General features: G+C 39.9%; 2 protein-coding genes across 2 annotated transcripts in view; one reads left to right on the top strand and one right to left on the bottom strand.

Annotated features, from left to right (window-relative positions):
* Window positions 1-13,267, top strand: part of SUPT16H (SPT16 homolog, facilitates chromatin remodeling subunit) — a 43,364-nt gene extending 30,097 nt beyond the window's left edge. The window contains exons 19-26 of the mRNA XM_084862868.1: window positions 1,386-1,511; window positions 1,836-1,948; window positions 2,474-2,549; window positions 2,931-3,100; window positions 10,032-10,161; window positions 10,537-10,666; window positions 10,807-10,884; window positions 11,946-13,267. Coding sequence (XP_084718994.1) covers window positions 1,386-1,511; window positions 1,836-1,948; window positions 2,474-2,549; window positions 2,931-3,100; window positions 10,032-10,161; window positions 10,537-10,666; window positions 10,807-10,884; window positions 11,946-12,091 — 969 coding nt within the window. The 3' untranslated portion in view covers window positions 12,092-13,267. The remainder of the gene's footprint in view (window positions 1-1,385; window positions 1,512-1,835; window positions 1,949-2,473; window positions 2,550-2,930; window positions 3,101-10,031; window positions 10,162-10,536; window positions 10,667-10,806; window positions 10,885-11,945) is intronic.
* Window positions 13,155-20,588, bottom strand: part of RPGRIP1 (RPGR interacting protein 1) — a gene marked incomplete at its 5' end in the record, with an annotated part of 59,496 nt that continues 52,062 nt past the window's right edge. Inside the window, 3 exons of the mRNA XM_084864710.1 lie at window positions 13,155-13,656; window positions 15,659-15,786; window positions 19,414-19,498. Coding sequence (XP_084720836.1) covers window positions 13,520-13,656; window positions 15,659-15,786; window positions 19,414-19,498 — 350 coding nt within the window. The 3' untranslated portion in view covers window positions 13,155-13,519. The remainder of the gene's footprint in view (window positions 13,657-15,658; window positions 15,787-19,413; window positions 19,499-20,588) is intronic.

Raw genomic sequence — 20,588 nt, 5'->3', positions numbered from 1 at the left:
GTTTGATTCCCGGTCAAGGGCATGTACCTAGGTTGCTGGTTCAATTCCTGGCCCTGGTAAGGGCGCGTGTGGGAGGCAACCAATCAATGTATCTCTCTCACATGGATGTTTCTATCTCCCCCCTCCCTTCTCCTTACCTTCCACTCTCTCTAAAAATCATTTCCAAAAATATCCTCTGTGGGGATTTAAAATAGTTATAATAATAATGGTTATAAATCTGCAGTGCCTAACATCTAGAAGGTGCTAAATGTCTTTGTTCCTTTAGTGATGATACATAATGATCACCAAAGCATATAAGGTCTCAATTCCTCTTTCTGAAATAGAAAGTTTTTGCTTTAGATACAATTTATTACCAATATAATCTCCAAAGTCCATTATAATAAGTAGGAGTACTTTTTAAAGTTTATACTCTTTCACATTCCCAAATGTCATTAGTTTATGGTGACTTCAGGAATAGTTTAACCCATCTAATAAAAGGGTAATATGCAAATCGACTGAATGGCGAAATGACTGGTCACTATGATGTGCACTGACCACCAGGGGGAAGATGCTCAACACAGAAGCTGCCCCCTGGTAGTCAATGCGCTCCCATAGGGGGAGCACCACTCAGCCAGACACCAGCTCATGGTGGCCAGCGCAGCAGTGATGGCAGGAGCCTCTCCCATGTCTGCGGCAGCACTATGGATGTCAGGCCCACTCCCCGCAGAACATCCCTCTGAGGTCTCCTGGACCATGAGAGGGCGCGGGCTGAGCTGAGACAAACACCCCCCCCACCGTGCACAATTTTGTGCACCAGGCCTCTAATTCTAGTTAATAAAGATGGAATATGCTAATTGACCATCACGCCCTCACAGAGATGGCGGTGCCCAGTCCCCTCAGCAACCCCCCCCAGGTTGGCAGGCGTGTGGCATGGCTGGGCCCGCCCCCAGGCAGGTCCGGCTATGCCATGTGCCTGCCTCCAGAGTCCCTCAGGCTTCTCAACCCTCCAGCCACCCAGGGCTGGCCCAAGGCTCAGGCAAGCTTCTGATGGTGGCTGCCCAGCCACCCAAGGCTGCCTGAGGACAGGTAATCAGGGCTGGCTGAGGCATGTGCTGCCAGCAGTGGCAGCGTAGAGGTGTGATAAGGGCGTCACCTTCCCCTGATTGCCAGGTTGCCTTCTACACCTAACAGCTCCCTAACTGAGAGGGGGCAGGCTGGGCTGAGGTCCATGTCCCGTCCTGGGCCACCCCACCCCCACCCCCGCCCCATGCACTGGGCCTCTAGTTTTTATATAAGTGCTGTCATTTCTAGTAATATTCTTATATTTTCACATTTTGTTGTTATCTTGCTTTCTTATCTGTTGCATAGACTAACTTTTCTGACTTCTTTCTGCTTTTTGCCCTCAGAATGCCATCATGTTTGGTAAAAAGCGGCACACAGATGTACAGTTTTACACAGAAGTGGGAGAGATCACCACGGATTTGGGAAAACATCAACATATGCATGACCGAGATGACCTCTATGCTGAGCAGGTCTGTGAAATTTAGTATTTTATTTGCAAGGTAGTGAGATAGGATGTAATCCAAATCTGAGTTCAGTAATTTTATATTTTGTAAAGAACCTCTGAATCTGTCTAGAGAATAACTTAGATATCTGCTGAGTTTGTGTGCTACAGTGGCTTTTGGATTAGACTTGGATTTCAGATTCAGCTCTACAGTTAATGGTATGATGGCCTTTAATTTGGTTTACCCATTAGTATCATAGTTATGACTGCAAAAGCACTTCAGAAGGGATACATTGTTAAAGTAAAGCAATAGCTGTAGTTAATTAGTATTTTTTTTTTTGTTCTTCTACAGATGGAACGAGAAATGAGGCACAAACTGAAAACTGCCTTTAAAAATTTCATTGAGAAAGTAGAGGCTCTAACCAAGGAGGAACTGGAATTTGAAGTGCCTTTTAGGGACTTGGGGTAACATATCTTTCTTTTTTAAAATATATTCTTATTGAGTTCAGAGAGGAAGGGAGAGGAAAAGAGAGAAACATCAATGATGAGAGAATCGTTGATCCGCTGCCTCCTGCACACCCCACACTGTGGACCGAACCCACCACCCAGGCATGTGTCTGACGGGGAATGGAACTGTGACCTCCTGGTTCCTAGGTCAACATTCAACCAGTGAGCCCCGCCGGCCAGGCACATCTCTTTTTTCTGGCCTGAAGTTTCACTGGTCTACCTTTTACAAAAATTGGTTATTCTTTCTTTCATAATAATTTAATATACCTTCTCCTTTTTCATATAACTGATGGCCTTTGAGATATTTATTTCCTCTTGAAACTTTAAGGGCTCTGGAATGAGTAGATAAATCTGAGAGGCTTCCTTTGTATTTTGAGTATGCTGGAGTTGTTGGGAATGGGAAATAGATGTTTATTGTGGCAGTAACAGTTTCTCTTGCAACAAGTTTAGTCTTAATGTGGTTTCTTTTCTTATCTCTTTCAGGTTTAATGGAGCGCCCTACAGAAGTACTTGCCTCCTTCAGCCCACTAGTAGTGCACTGGTCAATGCTACAGAATGGGTGAGTATATCTAACCCCTTTTAGTAAGAAAATAGAGAAAACGGAGGATAGGTGTTTTGAGGAGTTGATGTATGTTATTTCTTTTGATACCTATCTTAGACATAAGACATATTGAACAAATGTTTCTTTATAAGCCTTTTTAGTTTTTTGATAGTTTATATGGTTTCCTTAAATTTATTCTTGAGAAGATTTTAATCTTGCAGATTCTTTTACTGGAGCTCCTTAATATGTTGTACTGCTATTTCAAAAAAAAAAAAAAAAAACCCCAAAAATTGTTTAGTTAATCTTTATGTAATGGTTTAGATTCTGAAAGTATTTGAAATTGCTATGTAATATTTGGCAAAGTATTTATATGATAATGATCCATTTCCTCCTTGACAGCCACCTTTTGTGGTGACATTGGATGAAGTTGAGCTGATTCACTTTGAGCGGGTTCAGTTTCACCTGAAGAACTTTGATATGGTAATAGTCTACAAGGACTATAGCAAGAAAGTGACGATGATAAATGCCATTCCTGTTGCCTCTCTTGACCCCATCAAGGAATGGTTGAAGTAAGTAAATCTGCCAGCAATCTCCCATTTACCCCATGAATCCTATATTATCTTTGTATATAAAATCCTAAGGGACTGGTTTCTATGATGTGCACTGACTTAACTGAGCAGACGCTCAACGCCAGAGCTGCTGCGTGCCCCCCCCTCTCCCTGGCAGTCAGTGCGGGAGCACCACTCAGCTGATTGATGGGCTACTGCCAGACTCTGGGCTCACCACTGGCAAATGCACCTATAGCCGGTACACAAATCCATACACTGGGCCTCTAGTAAAATATTAGTATGGTATGTTATACATAAAAATATGATATACTTAAGGTGAGACTGTCTTTGGTTTGAGTTACAGACTGGGACTTGAAAATTCAGATTCTTTAGAGCTATTCACTTTTTTCTAAATACCCAACAATAATTTATGGATACTTACACAAGGAAAATCAAAGTCAGATCTTTTCTAACTCTGATATAAGATCTATACACATTTATAATAATATTTATAAACAGTGGGGAGTGTTTCTTACTTGTTCTCTCTTATCACTGGGATAAGACAGATAGAAGTTTTATTTTATTTTACTTTATTTTATTTTTTAGTCCTCATCCAAGGAATTTTTTTCATTGATTTTCAGAGAGTGGAAGGGAGATGGGGAGAGACAGAAACATCGATGTGAAAGAGACACATCAATTAGTTGCCTCCTGCATGTGCCCCAACCAGGGCTAGGAATCAAACCAGAGACCCTTTGGTGCATGAGCTGACGCTCGAACCACTGAGGCATGCTGACCAGGTTTTTTTTATTTTTGCCATTAACACCATATGCTCACACTTCAGCTAAAAGTATTTCTCATGGAAGTACCAGAACCCCAATAAACAGGGATATGTTCCTTACTCCCCAGGTAATGTGTGAGGCTTGAGTAGCCATGAGTATAATTTGCTCTGCGCCTTTCCTTCTCCTTCATTATCTGGAAGAGGAAGGTGCTCTAAATGTAGTCTCTTCATAAGAAACATGTCAAGAGCTTAGAAATAAACAGAAAAAATAGAAATTTATCGTTTCCTTAAGGATTTTCCTAAGAAATATGTGCAGGTAAATGATATACGATCACAAATATTATGTGTAAGATGCATATTACTTTTTCAAATCAGCTTTATTGAGGTACAAGTTCCATGTAATAATGTTCAGCAATTAAAATAAATGATTTGATGAGTTCTAACAAACATATACAATCTCATATCTACCATTATATTATAATCAGGATATAGAACATTTCCTTCACTCCTAAAAGTGTTCATATCTCTTTACAGTCAATCTCCTTAACCCTGTCCCTGGTTTCTGTCATTATACACTTCGCAGAAGATTCTAGAAAAATCTAGACTGCTACATAAATGGAAATATACATGATATAACGTTTCTTTCTTGCATCCTTCACTTAGTATAATGCTTTTGAAATTTATCTAAGTTGTGCATCAGTACTACATTCCTTTTTATTACTAAGGAATATTATACTGTGTAAATAGTCCATACTTGACCAGTTAATAGGCGTTTGGGTTAATTTCATTTGGGGATTATTATGAATAGCTGTTATAAGCATTATATACAACTCTTTGTATAGACATGTTTTCATTTTTCTTAGGTAAACCACCTATAATATTGGAAATGCTGGCCATATGGTTAAATTTATGTTTAGTTTTATAAGAAACTATAAAATCATTTTCCAAGGTGCTAAAAAACCTGCAGTGTGTGAGAATTGTAGTTGCTCCACATCCTCACCAGCACTTGTTATTTTCAGTCTTTTAAATATTAGCCATTACAGTGAGTATGTAGTGCTATTTCATTGTGTTTTCAGTTTGCATTTCCATGATGGCTAATGATGTTGAGCGCCTTTTCATATGCTATTTATCATTCTGTACCTTTGATGAAATATCTTCATATTTTTTGCCCAAATTGAAAATTTGTTACCGAGTTAAAGAATTCTTTATGCTATATACAAGTCTTCCAACAAATACAGATTTTGTATATTTCTTTCAATAGTTTCTTTGCCTTTTGATTTTCTTTTTTTTTTATTTTTAATATATTTTATTGATTTTTTTTTACAGAGAGGAAGGGAGAGAGATAGAGAGCTAGAAACGTCGATGAGAGAGAAACATCGACCAGCTGCCTCTTGCACACCCCCTTCCAGGAATTTGCCCGCAACCAATGTACATGCCCTTGACCGGAATCGAACCTGAGTCCTTTCAGTCCGCAGACTGACTCTCTACCACTGAGCCAAACCGGTTTCGGCTGCCTTTTCATTTTCTTAAATGTCTTTTACAAGCCAGAAGTGTAAAATGTTCACGAAAATTTTGGTCAACTTTTGCTTTTGTAATGTTGCTCTTATGTCTTGTCTAATTTATTTTTTGTTGTTAATCCTCACCAAAGGTATTTTTCCCATTGGTTTTTATTGTTTTAATTCTCACCTGAGGATATTTTTCCATTGAGTTTTAGAAAGAGTGAGAGAGAGAGAGAGGGCAAGACCGAGAAATATCAATGTGGGAGAAACACATTGATTGGTTGCCTCCTGCATGAGCCCTGACCAGGGCCTGGGTTGGGGAGGAGTTTGTAATCAAGGTATGTGCCCTTGACTGGAATTGAACCCGGGACTCTTTGGTCCGAAGACCAACGCTCTATTCACTGAGCCAAACTGGCTAGGGCTTTTCCATTGGTTTTTAGAGAGGGAGGGAGGGGAAAAGAAATAGAAAACATCGATGTGTGAGGGATACACTGATCGGTTGCCTCCCGAACGTGCCCTGACCCAGGTTGGGGATTGAACCTGCAATATAGGTACATGCCCTTAACCAGAGAATAATCCTTTGACCTTGCAATGCATGGGTTAACGCTCTAACCACTGAGTGACACTGACCAGAGCTTGTCTAATAAGTTTTGCCTCACCCAAGGTTGCAAAAAATTTTCTCTCTTCTAGAGTTTTATAGATTTAGATGTTACACTCAGCTCTGTGATTAATTTTGAGTTAATTTTTTACTGTGGCATAAGGGTCAAGGTTCATGTTTTGGAGATATATATATACTAGAGGCCCGGTGCATGAAACTCATGCACTGGGGGGAAGCAGGGGGAGCTCAGCCAGGCCTGTGTCCTCTCACAGTCTGGAACCCTGAATTCAATAGCCCCAAAGAGCAAGCTGGCCAAGTGGCCTGGGCCTCCCTCTACAGCACATGTGTCAAACACAAGGCCCGCGGGCCAAATCCAGCCCGCCAGGCCTTGCAATGTGGCCCGCACCGCGCTGTCATCACTGCACTCCGCTGTCAGTTTATGACATTGTCAGTTTATGACTGTTCAGTAAACCATTCGGCCGGCGATTTAGGCTGGATTTTAGATTTTGGCCCCTTCTCTGATTGAGTTCGACACCCCTACTACAGGGCAATCACGGGGCAATGGCCAGGCCCCCGACCTATCGCATTGCACTCACCTTGGCTGGCCTGGAGCCAGTGGGTATCATAGTGTGGTTGTCCAGAAGGTCGTCTGGACGGTCATTCTGCTGTTCAGTCGATTTGCATATTACACTTTTATTATTAGAGATGGGGGGGAGGGGTTGCCTCCAATTCTAGCATGAATTGTTGAAAAGATTATCTTTTACCCATCAAATTACCTTGACATCTTGGGGGGGGGTGGGGGTTACCATGTAGAGGAGGGTCTATTTTTTTAAAAAAAATAATTTTTTAACCTAGTCTCATTCATTTTTTTATTTTATTGATTTCAGAGAGGAAGGGAGAGGGAGAGATAGAAACATTAATGATAAGAGAGATAGAAACATATGATAGAAACATTGATTGGCTGCCTCCTGCATGCCCCCCACTGTGGAACAAGCCCGCAATATGGGCATGTGCCCTTGACCAGAATCAAACCCAGGACTCTTCAGTCCACAGTTCAAGGCTCTATCCACTGAGCCAAACCAGCTAGGCTAAAAATAATTATTTATTGAAGGTATTACATATGTCCCCTTTTTTCCCCCCATTGATCCCTCCAGCCTACCCTTGCCCCACCCCAGGCCCTCACTGCCCCATTATCTGGGTCCATGGGCTAGGCATATATGCATACGAGGTTCTTGGTTGATTACCTCCCACTCCCCCGCCTTCCCTCCAAGATTCTGAACTCTGTTCCATGCTTTCGTGTCTCTGGATCCACTCCATTCATCAATTTGTTTTGTTGCTTAGATTCCACATATGAGTGAGATCATGTGATTATAAAATGTTCATCATTTTTAGTAATATTCCTTATTTTGAAATCTGCTTGGTGCGATATTACTATAGACTTCTGGCTTTGGTTAGTATGGCTTTTCTTTTAACTTACATTACTTTATATAAAAGTAACTTACTTGTAGATAACATATAGCATACATTTACGGCTCACCTTTTTTTTTTTTTTTAATAGAGAAGAAGGGAAAGGGATAGATAGAAACTTCGATAAGGGAGAAACATCCATCGGCTGCCTCCGGCACACCCCCTCTAGGGATCTAGCCCTGATCGGAAATTGAACCTGGGGACCTCTTGGTTCATGGATTGATGCTTAACCACTGAACCATACCAGCCAGTCTCACTTTTTAAAATCCATTCTGAGAATGTCTACATTTTCATTGGATTGTTGAATACAGACCATTTATGTTTAATGTAATTATCAATATGATTGTGTTTAAATCTGCCATCTTGCTATTTGTTTTTCATCTGTCCTGTGCTTTATGTTTTGCTTTGTTTTTTAACATATTTTTCTTGATTTCAAAGAGGAAGAGAGAGAAAGAGGGAGGGAGGGAGGCAGGGAGGGGAGGGAGAGAAACATCAATGATGAGAGAAAATCATCGATCAGCTGCCTCCTGCACACCCCCCTGCCAGGGATTGAGCCCGCAACCCAGGCATGTGCCATGACCAGGAATCGAACAGTGACCTCATGCTCAGCCACTAAACCACATTGTTTTACTTTTATAATAATCACTCTAAAATTTACATATACATCTTATTACCGTCTCCTCTCAGATAATACATCTTTATTGTTGGAAGGTTCTTATGCTTCAATTTCTCTTCTGTCCTTTCTGCTATTGTCATATATTGTACTTCGAATATTTTATGAATTCCACAATTTATTGTCATTTCAGTTTACAAAATGAGGGGGAAAGTCTTTTGTATAACTAATATCTACCATTCCTAGTGCTCTTCATGCCATTGTGTGATTCCAACCTTCTATCTGTAGCCTTCTGCTATATTTCTTTGCCTCATAAACTTTTAGTACTTGAAATGCAGGTTTTCTATGTAAATTGCCTCAGCTTATTAAAAGTATTTCACTTTCATTCAGAAGGTATTTTTGCTGCATATAGAATTCTAAGTTGACGATCTTTTACTATTTAAGATGTTATTTTCTGTCTTTTAGTTTTCGAGGATTTCTGCTATCATTCTTCTTTCCTCTTTTTCTCAACCTTCTTTAAGATTTTTTTTTCTTATTGGTTTTTAGCATTTTGATAACTAGATGTTTTGGTATGGTTTTCTTTATTATAATTATCCAAATGTTTGGTGTTCATTGAGCTTCTTAAATCTGTGGGCTTTGTCGTTTTTATATTTGGATATAAATGAATCTTCAAATATTTTTATTCTTTCCTCATTTCTTTTTTTTTTTTTTTTTTAGAGTAATTATATAAACTTCATTTTTTCATCACATTGAAAAAATGTGATGAAAGTTTTAAGTTTATATAATTTAAGTTTTCCTCTTCTAAAACATATGAAACATATGAACTTATGGAACATTTATCATTGCTTTTTTAACATCTTTATTTGCTACTTTATTCATCAGCTTTGTATTGTCAGGGTCTATTTTCATTGGTTGATTTTTCTCTTGCTTCTTTGCATGCCTGGTAATTTGTGTTTGGTTGCCCTACATTGTGGCTCCACATTTTTGGGTGCTAAGTTTTGTTAATTCAAAACTTTTTAGATTCTATTCTAAGCTACAGTTAAGTTATTTGGATTCCATTTGATCTTTTAAGACTTGTTGTTCTCACCAAAACCGGTTTGGCTCAGTGGTAGAGCGTCGGTCTGCGGACTGAAAGGTCCCAGGTTCGATTCTGGTCAAGGGCTTGTACCTTGGTTGTGGGCACATCCCTGGTGGGGGTGTGCAGGAGGCAGCTGGTTGATGTTTCTCTCTCATCGATGTTTCTAGCTCTCTGTCCCTCTCCCTTCCTCACTGTAAAACATCAATAAAATAATATTTAAAAAAAAAAAAAAAAAAAGACTTGTTGTTCTCAAGTGTCATGAATGCTGGATCAGGACAGCCTTGAGTCTGGGGCTAATTGTTCCCATTGCTGAGGTAGCACTTCTCTGAGGATTCTGCCCAATTCCCTGCGTGTTTTGAGGTCTTTGCAGTAAAGCTGATGGGAAGGAGAATTATTTCCACCTCTGTGTGCGATCTGGGGATTCTGTGGTTCTTTGCCCAGTTCTAGTTAGTTTCCTCTCATGTTTGTACAGATCGATCCTTGGCCAAGAATTTGAGGGGATCCATCTTCAGGCTTTCTCATCACTCTCTCCTCTAGTATTCTGCCCCACACATTCTAGCTGTCTGCTTCCCCTCATCCTCTATCACTTTCTCACTCTCAACTCCAACAGCCTTACAAGTTCTACATGGGTTCTTCCTAAAGAAAATAGAAAAGAAGAAGAAAGTGAACTTAGATTAATTTAGTTGAGGGATAGAGATTGCTGCATTGGAATGCTGCTTTGGCGTGAGGGCTAGTGCTTTGGGAGACCAAATATCAGCCATCTGGGCATGTTCTGGTGGCACAGTGCAAAGAATACCTGTTTCCATTCATTTAAGAAAGGTTAACTGCTCTTCAGATTCTAATCACCAGATTCTGACAACTGGATATTCTTAGAAAATATAGAGGATTGATTTTGACTTTGTAATATTATTTCTCTCAGTTCCTGTGACCTAAAGTATACAGAAGGAGTACAGTCCCTCAACTGGACTAAAATCATGAAGACTATTGTTGATGACCCTGAGGGCTTCTTCGAACAAGGTGGCTGGTCCTTCCTGGAGCCTGAGGGTGAGGTGCGTGAGTGTGGGGTTTCTTTTCTGCTATGTAATAGTTGTCCGTTATTTGAGCAGCTAGAAAAAAGTAGTACATAAAAGACCAGACCAAGTGGGAAAATCTCTGAACACATCTGATATTATTTCTCCAAATTAGTTTTACAGGTAAACAATAAATTAACTAGGTATTTGCAGCCACTGATAAGATTTGAAATGTTGTTTTCTAAAAAATGGTCCTCCCAACTCAGCATAATGCTTTATTACCAAGAATATTTCTGCAATTAATATTTCTGGGCAAGAAAGGATGAAGTGAAACTTTAATAAATATGAATTATATATTTAGGATATCCATTAAGACAGTAAATAGTGTTTTTGTTTTTTTCTCTAATTCATCAGGGTAGTGATGCTGAGGAAGGGGATTCAGAGTCTGAAATCGAAGATGAGACTTTTAATCCTTCAGAGGATGACTATGAAGAAGAAGAAGAGGACAGTGATGAAGATTATTCATCAGAAGCTGAAGAATCAGGTCAGCCTTTACAAGGAAAAGCTTCTGTGGCTTTCTAATCTAATGCCATTTCTGGAAACTACTTTGCAAAAGGGAAGAGTTTTATCATTCCTTTCCAGTATAATGACTAATGCTTACTAATCAATTTTTTTTTTCTTAAGACTATTCCAAGGAATCATTGGGCAGTGAAGAAGAGAGTGGAAAAGACTGGGATGAACTAGAGGAAGAAGCCCGAAAAGGTAAATTTTTTTGTTTTATTTTTTTGAGGCACAAATTTCTTAACAGATTTCAGTCCTTAACTAGTGGAGAAAACAAGGTCTGTAATTTGTATTCTCCAAGAGACATGGCTGCCTAATTGGATACTTTTTTCATCTGTCAAGTCCTCAATGGACCCATAGTCATGATACCCAAATAGTCTTATATGGCTCCAGAATTAGGTCATTCAGTTTCCACATCTAAGATCTATAATAGTCTAAATTTTTAGACTTCTCCCAGGTTAGGAATATTTTTATAGTGCCAGTTTAATTACTCTGAAACCAAATGCCAAATATAAGTTAAAGATAAAAGGAAATGCCCTGGCTGGGCCGCTCAGATAGGTTAGGGCATCCTCCTGATACACCACGGTTGTGGGTTCAATCCCTGGCCAGGCACATACAAGAAGCAACCAATGACTGCATAAATATGTACAACAACAAATTGATGTTTCTCTCTTTATCTCTCTCCTTCCCTTCCTCTCTTTATAAAATAAATAAATAAAACTTAAGCCAAAACCAGTTTGGCTCAGTGGCTAGAGCGTCGGTCTGCAGACTGAAGGGTCCCAGGTTTGATTCTGATCAAAGGCATGTACATTGGTTGCGGGCACATCCCCGGTAGGGGGTGTGCAGGAGGCAGCTGGTCGATGTTTCTCTCTCATCAATGTTTCTACCTTTCTATCCCTCTCCCTTCCTTTCTGTAAAAATCAATTAAAAAAATATAATTTAAAAATATATATAAATAAATAAATAATAAAACTTAAAAAGAAAAAATAGGTGAAAGGAAATATCCACTGTATCCTAAGTATTGTGATAGAACTTTGCATAAATTACCATATTTAATCCTTTGTTTATAATTTTCTATTTTATAAATAAACCAAGACTCAAAAATATTAAGTGCTTGGTCAAGATCACACAACTGGTAAGTGACTGAGTCCAGATTAAAAGGTTTAACTCCAAACTATATTCTCAGTACTGTTCATGCTGTCCAGTAGTATCAGGTACCTACTGCCAACCTATATCTAATTAGTAATATCTCTTCTGTTTAGCGGACCGTGAAAGCCGTTATGAGGAGGAAGAAGAACAGAGTCGAAGTATGAGCCGGAAAAGGAAGGCATCTGTGCACAGCTCAGGCCGTGGCTCTAACCGTGGTTCCAGACACAGCTCTGCGCCCCCCAAGAAAAAGAGGAAGTAACTTCTGAACTTTGGCCCTCAGCTCCATTCTTACTCCAGCCAACCCCTGACAATTTTACATGACAGAAACTGTATTTTTCCTTTTTTCTTTTGAAGTTTTGCCATTTGTGTTTATGGGTTTAGGGGGCCATTTGTGTGGACCAATCTACTCGGGGAATTCCAGGCCCACCAGGACACGTGCCAATGGCCTCATCCGGATGGCAAGGCAGGAGGTGTTCTTGAAGAAGGGCAGAGGCTTCCACTGTTAATACCATTTCATTCCTCTCTTCCTGTCACCTTCTGCCAGGACGTCAGTGGCTTCTGACATCTTATTCTTTGATGTCTCAAAGTATATTTCCAAGATGTTAGTACGAGGTGAATAACTACTTGCACCATGGTTCTTGACCAGCAGATTCGATCCACCATTCTACCCTACAACATGACCTTCCTCACATCTCTTTAAGTTGCATCTTTGCAGTACTCAAGAACAGACAGGTTCTTGGAATTTGCTAATGTTTATAATAACCATACAACTTGAGCTAGTAAGGCAGATCAGGCTGGTACCTCCGTCTGAGTTTTCCTGCTTTCTTGCCTCATGCAAGACCTGGGGTATCTGCTGCCTTGGAAGACATAAGCAGCAGCGACGCTCCGAGGCTTGGTTTCATATTCACACACGGATATTGGTAGGAACAAAATTACCACTGTTTGTTTTCTGAGATACCTGAGTAAGAACAGCCGCCTCATATACTGCTTCTAGTAAAATCTAGGAGGAGGCTCGCTATTAAAGAATCAACGTTTAGATCTGGAAGGGGAAATAGTCATGCCTTGGGCCTAGGATATCCTGATGAGAAGAGAAAAGAAGAATGGAGGCCACTTCTACACCATGGCCTCTCGTCACTGCTGCTCCTTATTTTTACTTGTCTTGCATTGTCTGTATTTATCACAGTTTCTGTTGAACCGCTTTTTAAGTATTTGGGGAGTTTATCTTGCCATGCTCCCCCTCCTGGTTCTCAGCACCCACCTGTTCCGCTGCAGTTAATTCTGTGTTTTGTGACTTTAAGAGAGGAGGGGGGAGGGGTCTCAGATTTTGTTGTTTTTGTTTTTTTTCTCTTTAGCAGTAGGACTTGATATTTTCAATTTTGGAAGAACTAAAAGATAAATAAACTGGGGTTTTTTGTTGTTGTTTTGTTTTTATAAATTCAACGTCTGTGATTATTTTTTTCAGTTCTAAAAGCCAGCCTGCTCGCCTGGTAAAGTGCTGAGGCATTAAAAAATAATGACTTTGTACCAAACAAAGTGAAAACAAGTTAGTATCACAACAACAAACTTTCATATTCTAAGCTTTTATGATCATATTAAGAGATACTAGCTAGACATTACAGTAAACCAAATTTATGGGTTAGCAAGTTACTTTATCAGAGACTTTTTTACTATGGTTCCCTCACAGAGATCAGAATGGAATAGCACTTGTTCTATCCGAAAACAAATCTTCGATCATCTCCTTGTAAATAGCATGGAAGGCAGCCACAGCTTGAAGGGACACCTTCAGACTTCCTATCGGGGTAGCCTGGTCTGTAGGGCTAACAACTGTTGGGAAAGGAAAAAGAAACGTCAGGCAGGCAGCAGCAGCATTCCATTAAAAAACACTGGGTGCCAGGGATACTACGTTACTTCATTCCATAGGGGGACTGAGTCGAATGGAAGACAACGAACAGTTACAGGATGGCAAGTTCCGTGATGAAAACAAGGAGCTTTGGGAAAACAGAAGTGTCACCTAATCAGGATGGAGAAATTGGAAAAGGCTTTCTGAAGACAGTCCCTAAACTGAGCCTTTAAAAATGTAAAAGATACCTAAGCTAATGTCAAAACATGAGAACATGACAAGTTTAGGAAATTGCAAGGAGTGGCAGAAATTAAAGCTATGCAGATAAGTGGGGGCCAGATCATAAAAGGTCTTATTTGCCTTTCAAGGAATTTGGTTTTCACTGAAGTTACTAGTGACAGTTTTTATTTGGGTTCTAGAAAAATGAATCCATTATTGGGCAATATATTCAAAGGGGATACAAATACATCAGGGAGGGTAGTTGGGCTTTTACACTAATTCGGGGGAGAAATGAAAGGGTCTGAAGTACAACAATGAGGGTATGAAGGTGGGGACATTCTGAATTAAAGAGGTAAAGTAGAATTTTGTGATTGAATGTTGGGAGTGAGAAGAAGGTTGAAATCAAAGATGACCTTATTTGGGTAAGGGAACGTAAGGTGCACATTTGTAGTGGGGGTGGGGACATGCTAAGGGCATACAAGTAGTTACTTAGTTTGCTGTAAGCTAAATTGTATTAAAAATCTGGTCTAGAAACCTAGATCTGAGATCATTTCTAGGTTATAATTAAAATCCTGAGAATGGATGCAAACATGTAGGAAAAGGGTATATGGAGAATAAAAGGCCAAGAATTGAACCAGGGAAACCCACCATTCAAACTCAGGATGAAGAACCTGCAAGATAAACAAGGATCCCTTAGGCCAGTGGTTCTCAACCTTCCTAATGCCGCGACCCTTTATTGTGGTTTAAATTAACCATAAAATTACTTTTGTTGCTATTTCATAACTAATTTTGCTACTGTTATGAATCATAATTAAATATTTGTTTTCCAATGGTTGTGACCCACAGGTTGAGAATCGCTGTAGAGCAGTATTGTGCAATGTACTCTGATAGCTTCTTTTCTGCAGTTCTCTGGTGTGTGTTTTTTCTTCAAAATGTGACTTAATAATTTAATCTCACCATCCACTAATGGGTTATGACAGGAAATTCAAAAACCATTAGTCTAGTGAATAGTAAATGCCCACTACAGCCTAGCAGCTAAGGTAAATGTGTGAAGGCCCAGCTGTATTTCAGAACAGGGAACAGAGAACTGGACAGAGCAGGCCCACCTACAGGCATTCAAATGCAAATATTGTTAAAACATGTTGGCCTTATAACAAGTGTATAGAAACACCGTAGTAGATGGATATGGGTTGAAGAAACCAGTGCCAGGGAGATCAATTCAGAAAACTAGTATAGCAGTTGGAATGTAGTCAAGACACTTCGCAAGTATTGTAGAATGGATAAGACTTGGTTACTAATATTGTGAGAGGTGAGGGAATAGAAAGTTGGTGTCTAAGAAACAGGGTGCATGATAAGGCATTAAATGAGAAGGGGTATGAGCTGCCTTTACAAACTGCTCAAGAGGGGTCAGAAATTCTGGCATTTAAATTTGATTGAAATTAAAAAAAACAACAACAACAAACAAACTTGTCTTTTCAAACTTTTCCTATCTCAAACATTGGAGAGTCATAGAAGGTTTTAGTAATCAAAGGTATATGAACTAAAATTGATGTGTAGAAAGGTTAAAAAAAAAATTTTTTTTAATAAAATGGACAATTGACTACCCTCAGGTTTGATCTAGAAGTAAGTAGAGGTATAGGGATTTCGATCCAGTTTGTCTCAAACTTTGTAGCAGTAATTATGCATTGAAGGTAAAACAGGAAAAGTATTACGATGACTTGCTTAAAAATAAATGGAACTGAGAAGCACAAAACATGTATTACTCACTGTCTAGCTTTTGCTCTACAATGTCTCTTCCTGATTCCATGATCTGGCGTAGTTTCAGATAGGCATATCCTACTTCTTGACATTCATTCTCTTCATCCATAGGATCACTTACCACTGTGAACTTTAAACTAAGGGAGGGAAATTACAATTAATTCAGCACTGCTGATACTCTAAGCCTTAAAAAAAAAAAAAAAGGATAAAAGTAATCATAAATTAGACAATGTCTAATTGCAACAGCAAAAGAGTGAGGAATTGGTGTAATTTAAAGTAACAACCGGTCCTGGTCAGCTTGCTCAGTTGATTGGAGCATCATCCTGTACACCAAAAGGTTGCAGTTTAATTCCCGGTTTAGGTTGCAGCTTTAATCCCCCATTCAGTTGGCAACTGATCAGTTTCTGGCATCGTGCTTGCGTGTGTGTGTGTGTGTGTGTGTGTGTGTGTGTGAGAGAGAGAGAGAGAGAGAGAGAGAGAGAGAGAGTTTCTTCTTTCCCTCTAAAAAATATCATTAAAAACATATCTGCAGTGAGGATGTTAAAAAGTATATTTAAAAAGTCTTAATGCCGAAAGCGGTTTGGCTCAGATAGGACGTCGGCCTGCGAACTGAAAGGTCCCAGGTTCGATTTTGGTCAAGGCATGTACCTTGGTTGTGGGCACATCCCCAGTAGGGGGTGTGCAAGAGGCAGCTGATCAATGATTCTCTCTCATCGATGTTTCTAACTCTATCCCTCTCTCTTCCTCTCTGTAAAAAATCAATAAAATATATATTTTTAAAAAGTTTTAACAACCAGCCTTGAAAGGGAACTGTAAGACTCAAGATAATGTAATTGAGCAGGTTGTCTCAAAACCGTTGAGATATATTTAGATATATCTTTGTTGATTTCAGAGAGGAAGGGAGAAGAATAGAGAGAGATCAATGATGAGAGAGAATCATTAATCAGCTGCCTCCTGCACACCCTCCGCGAGGGATTGAGTCTGCAACCCAGGCCTGTGCCCTCTACCGGAATTGAACCCATGACTCTTCAGTCCGAAGGCCAACACTATCCACTGAGCCAAACCAGATAGAGCTGGTTTATAATTTTGATGAAAGATTTGATAAGGTCAGTGGGTGAGTTGCACAAAAACCAATAAACAGGAGAAGTTAGAAAAAAGTTTTCAATTTCTAAATAAAAGTTGGGTACCAAGCCTGAGCATAGTAAAGGAAACAAGAAAATTCTGTATTTCTTGAATTCCAGAGACTGGTACCTACTAATTTTTTTTTTTTCAGAAAAATTCAAGTATCATAAATTCATTATTTTAATCATTTGAAAGTGTGCAATTCAGTATTTCTTAGTATCATCACAATCTTGTGCAACCATCACCGCTATCTAATTCCAGGTCACGTTCATCGCCTCCAAAACTCCTGTACCCATTAAGCATTCATTCTCTATTGCCCTCTCCCTCAGCTCATGGCAACTACTAATCTACTTCCTGTCTTTCAATTTGCCTATTTTGGACACTTCATAATCCTATACTTCTTTTTAATGTGTTTATTGATTTTAGAAAAATAGGAAGGGAGGAGAGAGAGAAAGAAAAACATTGATCCCACCAGGGATCAAACTTGAAATCTGGGTATGTGCCCTGGTCTAAATTGAACCAATGACCTTTCTGTGCATGGAACAACACTCAACCCAACTGAATAACACTGGCCAGGGCATAATTCTATGTATTTTTTAAAGCAAACATTGGCCCAGCCAACATGGTTCAATGGTTGAGCATTGACCTATCAGCCAGGAGATCATGGTTCAATTCCCAGTCAGGACACATGCCCTGGTTTCAGGCTCAGACCCAAGTGTGGGGCATACAGGAGGTAGCTGATCAATGGTTCTCATCTTTGATGTTTCTATCTCTCTCTTCCTCTCTGAAATCGATAAAAAATATGGGCTTTTTAAAGCAAACATTGGTGGCTAATAGTACTAAAGGAACAAGAATAGGACTAAAAATTTAAACTCTTAAAATTGCAGCTAAAGATAACTAAGCTGAAAGAAGAATTCTGAAATGATACATTTCTAACTCAGTAAGCAATACTCACTTGTGGTTATGTTTCTGTATGGTTATTGAGAACTTAAAACTGCAAAGGGATAATACCAACTCCCCCATCCCAATTTTCCCAGGAAAGGGATGGTAGGTAGCTATCATTACTGCATGCTAGACACAATACCAAGTGCTTAAGGCAAACGATGTTATTTAAATTTTATGCTCACAGTAGCCTTCAAACTAAGTAATGACTTAGAGATCATTATAAATGGAAGATCAGGATTCAAAACCAAGTCTGTCTGATTACATAGACAATGTTCTGTTTATTGTACCATATTGGCAAAAGGAAGTCAAAATAAAATAAACTGAACTCTAAAATTGAGTAGAAAGTTGCAAAAAGGAAAGAAAAAAGTGTTGCCAGTATCTTCTTACCTAATAATAGACAAACATGTAAATTGACCATATCTCCACTACTCCCACCAGCCAATCAGGAGTGATATACAAATTAACCCAACAAAAATGGCAGCTAATTTGCATACACAGGAGTTGAGCGACTGGGGTGGGCAGGACACTTGCATCGCAGGCATTCTGCCCACCCCAGTCGCTCAACTCCTGGGCAGCAGGGAAGGCGGGCCGGAGTGGAAAGAGGTGGCTCCAGGGCCAGAAAGAGGCTGCTCCAGGGCTGGGCCTGAGTGGAAAAGTGATGCCAGCAGCCAGGGAAAGGAGGGCCCATTCTAGCACGAATCTTCATGCCTCGGGCCTCTGGTAAGGAAATAAAGGAAAAGAGAGCTCTGGGAATGCTGAGAGAAAGAAAAAAAAAGCTAAATTTAACATGAATACAGAAACAACCAAATTACTTTTCACTCCCAAAAGTTAACAGTAAGCTTTTATCTATTTTAAAAGTCCATTGTGATTCTGATGTCAGATTCACTCTTTATTTCAGCTGTCTCCTTTCTCTATGACTAACTGGAGACAAAGTAAAAGCAAATTAAATAAATGTATTGGGCTTTTAGATAAGTAATAAATTAAAACACTGGCCCCCCCATCTTATTTCTTACCCACATATACATTAAGGAATTAAGGTTGGCAGATTTTGCACAAGAAAAGAAAAGCCCCAAACATATGGTTGCTTAAATTGAATTTCAAATTTCCGCTAAACAATAAATAATTTTTTAAGTATAGGTATATCCCTTATGTTTCATCTGGAATCTCTAAAAGGCCTCCTCAGATGACAGGAATAATGACAATTGGCTTTCCTAAAACTTATAGTAGATCTAGAATTTCTTCAGTTATATCAAAGTATTTCCTGCAAAGAAATAATATTTTAAATTGAACAAAATTAATTTTAGAAGGCCATAATATTTGGTAAGCTAGTGATGGTACTGTGTTTATGAGAAATGAATAAAATTATCTCAAAATATTGCAGCATTTGTCCATTCCATTTAGGGTACTGTCAGTATTAAGTAAATTGATGCCTCAAACACACACACACACACACACACACACACACACACACACACGAGCTGGTATGGAATGAGAAATGAACTAAATCTATGAGATTATATATTTTATCAGATAGTTAGCCATGAACATAAATTAGGCTCAAGTAGATAAGAAATTCATTAAGGGTAAATCAATGTAAAAGAAGTAAACATATTCAATATCAGCACAAAACCAAACTAAAACTCTTCGATTCTTGGGTGAATATCTCTTTTCTTTCAAAGTGGAGGGTAAATGCTTACCATCCTTGCTCAGGACCCTGACCGTTCAGCAAGTCGAACAGAAATTGCCTTCGGCCTTTTTGCTCCACGCGGTCCAGGTCTATCACTATGTTAAGATAAGAAGAGGGAAAAGGACCGAGAATCATTCACTTTTGCTATTTGGACACTAAGGTTTTCATAAGTGGTACATATAAAACAGAGGTTGAAAAAATAGGGCCCATGGGGCTGGCCACCCGGTTTTGTAAAGGTTTATTGAACCCAGCCATGCCTATTATTTATTATTTATTTTAAACACTTTTTATTTATTTTTAAAGAGAAAGGAAGAAAGAGGGATAGAAACATCCTTGAGAGAGAAACATCATCAATCTGCTGCCTCCTGCACGCCCCCTTCTGGGGATTGAGCCTACAACCTGACCTGGAATCAACCAGCAACTCTTGGTTCATGGGTCTCCGCTCAGCTGCTGAGCTATACTGGCTGGGCCACACCTATTATTTACATACTAGTGACCTGGTGTGCACAAATTCATGCACATTGAAAGGAAATTAATTAGAAGGTGGCCAATAGGGCGGGAATGGGTGAAATGGGCTGGGCAGGCCCTGGAGCCAACCTCCGTCGGCCCCTCCCCTACCGGCCACACCTGGGGTGACACTGTGGCTCGAGGGCATCTGCGGAGTGAGCAGGGTCCCTCCTGTAGGTGGGACCCCTCGGCCTGGCCTGTCGGGATCATTCCTAAACCGGCAGTCAGACATCTCTCTTGCAATCTGGGACCACTGGCTCCTAATCGCTCTCCTGCCTGCCTGCTTGACTGTCCCTAACTGCTCCCCACTGCCAGCCTGATTGCCCTCTAAGTGCTTTCCCCTGCTGGCCTGATCGCCCCTAACCACTTCTGCCTCGCCCCCTGCCACCATGGCTTTGTCCGGAAGGATGTCTGGTCTAATTAGCATATTGCCCTTTTATTAGTATAGATGTTACAGTCTCCAATAAACTGACCTATCTTTTCCAACCTCTACTTTAGCCAGGTTTGGCCACATGATTAAGTGCTAGCCATTACGTTCTATGAAATCTGTGTAATGGGTTCAGGAGGAGGCATTCTTCCTTTCCCCTGCGGCCAGTGAGGACCCTGGTGTAACTGAGCAACTAAAAGGATGCAAGACAGACACTTGGGTGGTGGGAAGGCAAGATAGAAGTTTGGAGC

This window comes from Pipistrellus hanaki (assembly GCF_964339955.1).
Source record: "Pipistrellus hanaki genome assembly, chromosome: 1".
Classification (NCBI taxonomy): domain Eukaryota; kingdom Metazoa; phylum Chordata; class Mammalia; order Chiroptera; family Vespertilionidae; genus Pipistrellus; species Pipistrellus hanaki.
The sequence above is the reverse complement of the archived record's forward strand: the minus strand, read 5'-3'. Positions and strand labels throughout refer to the sequence as shown.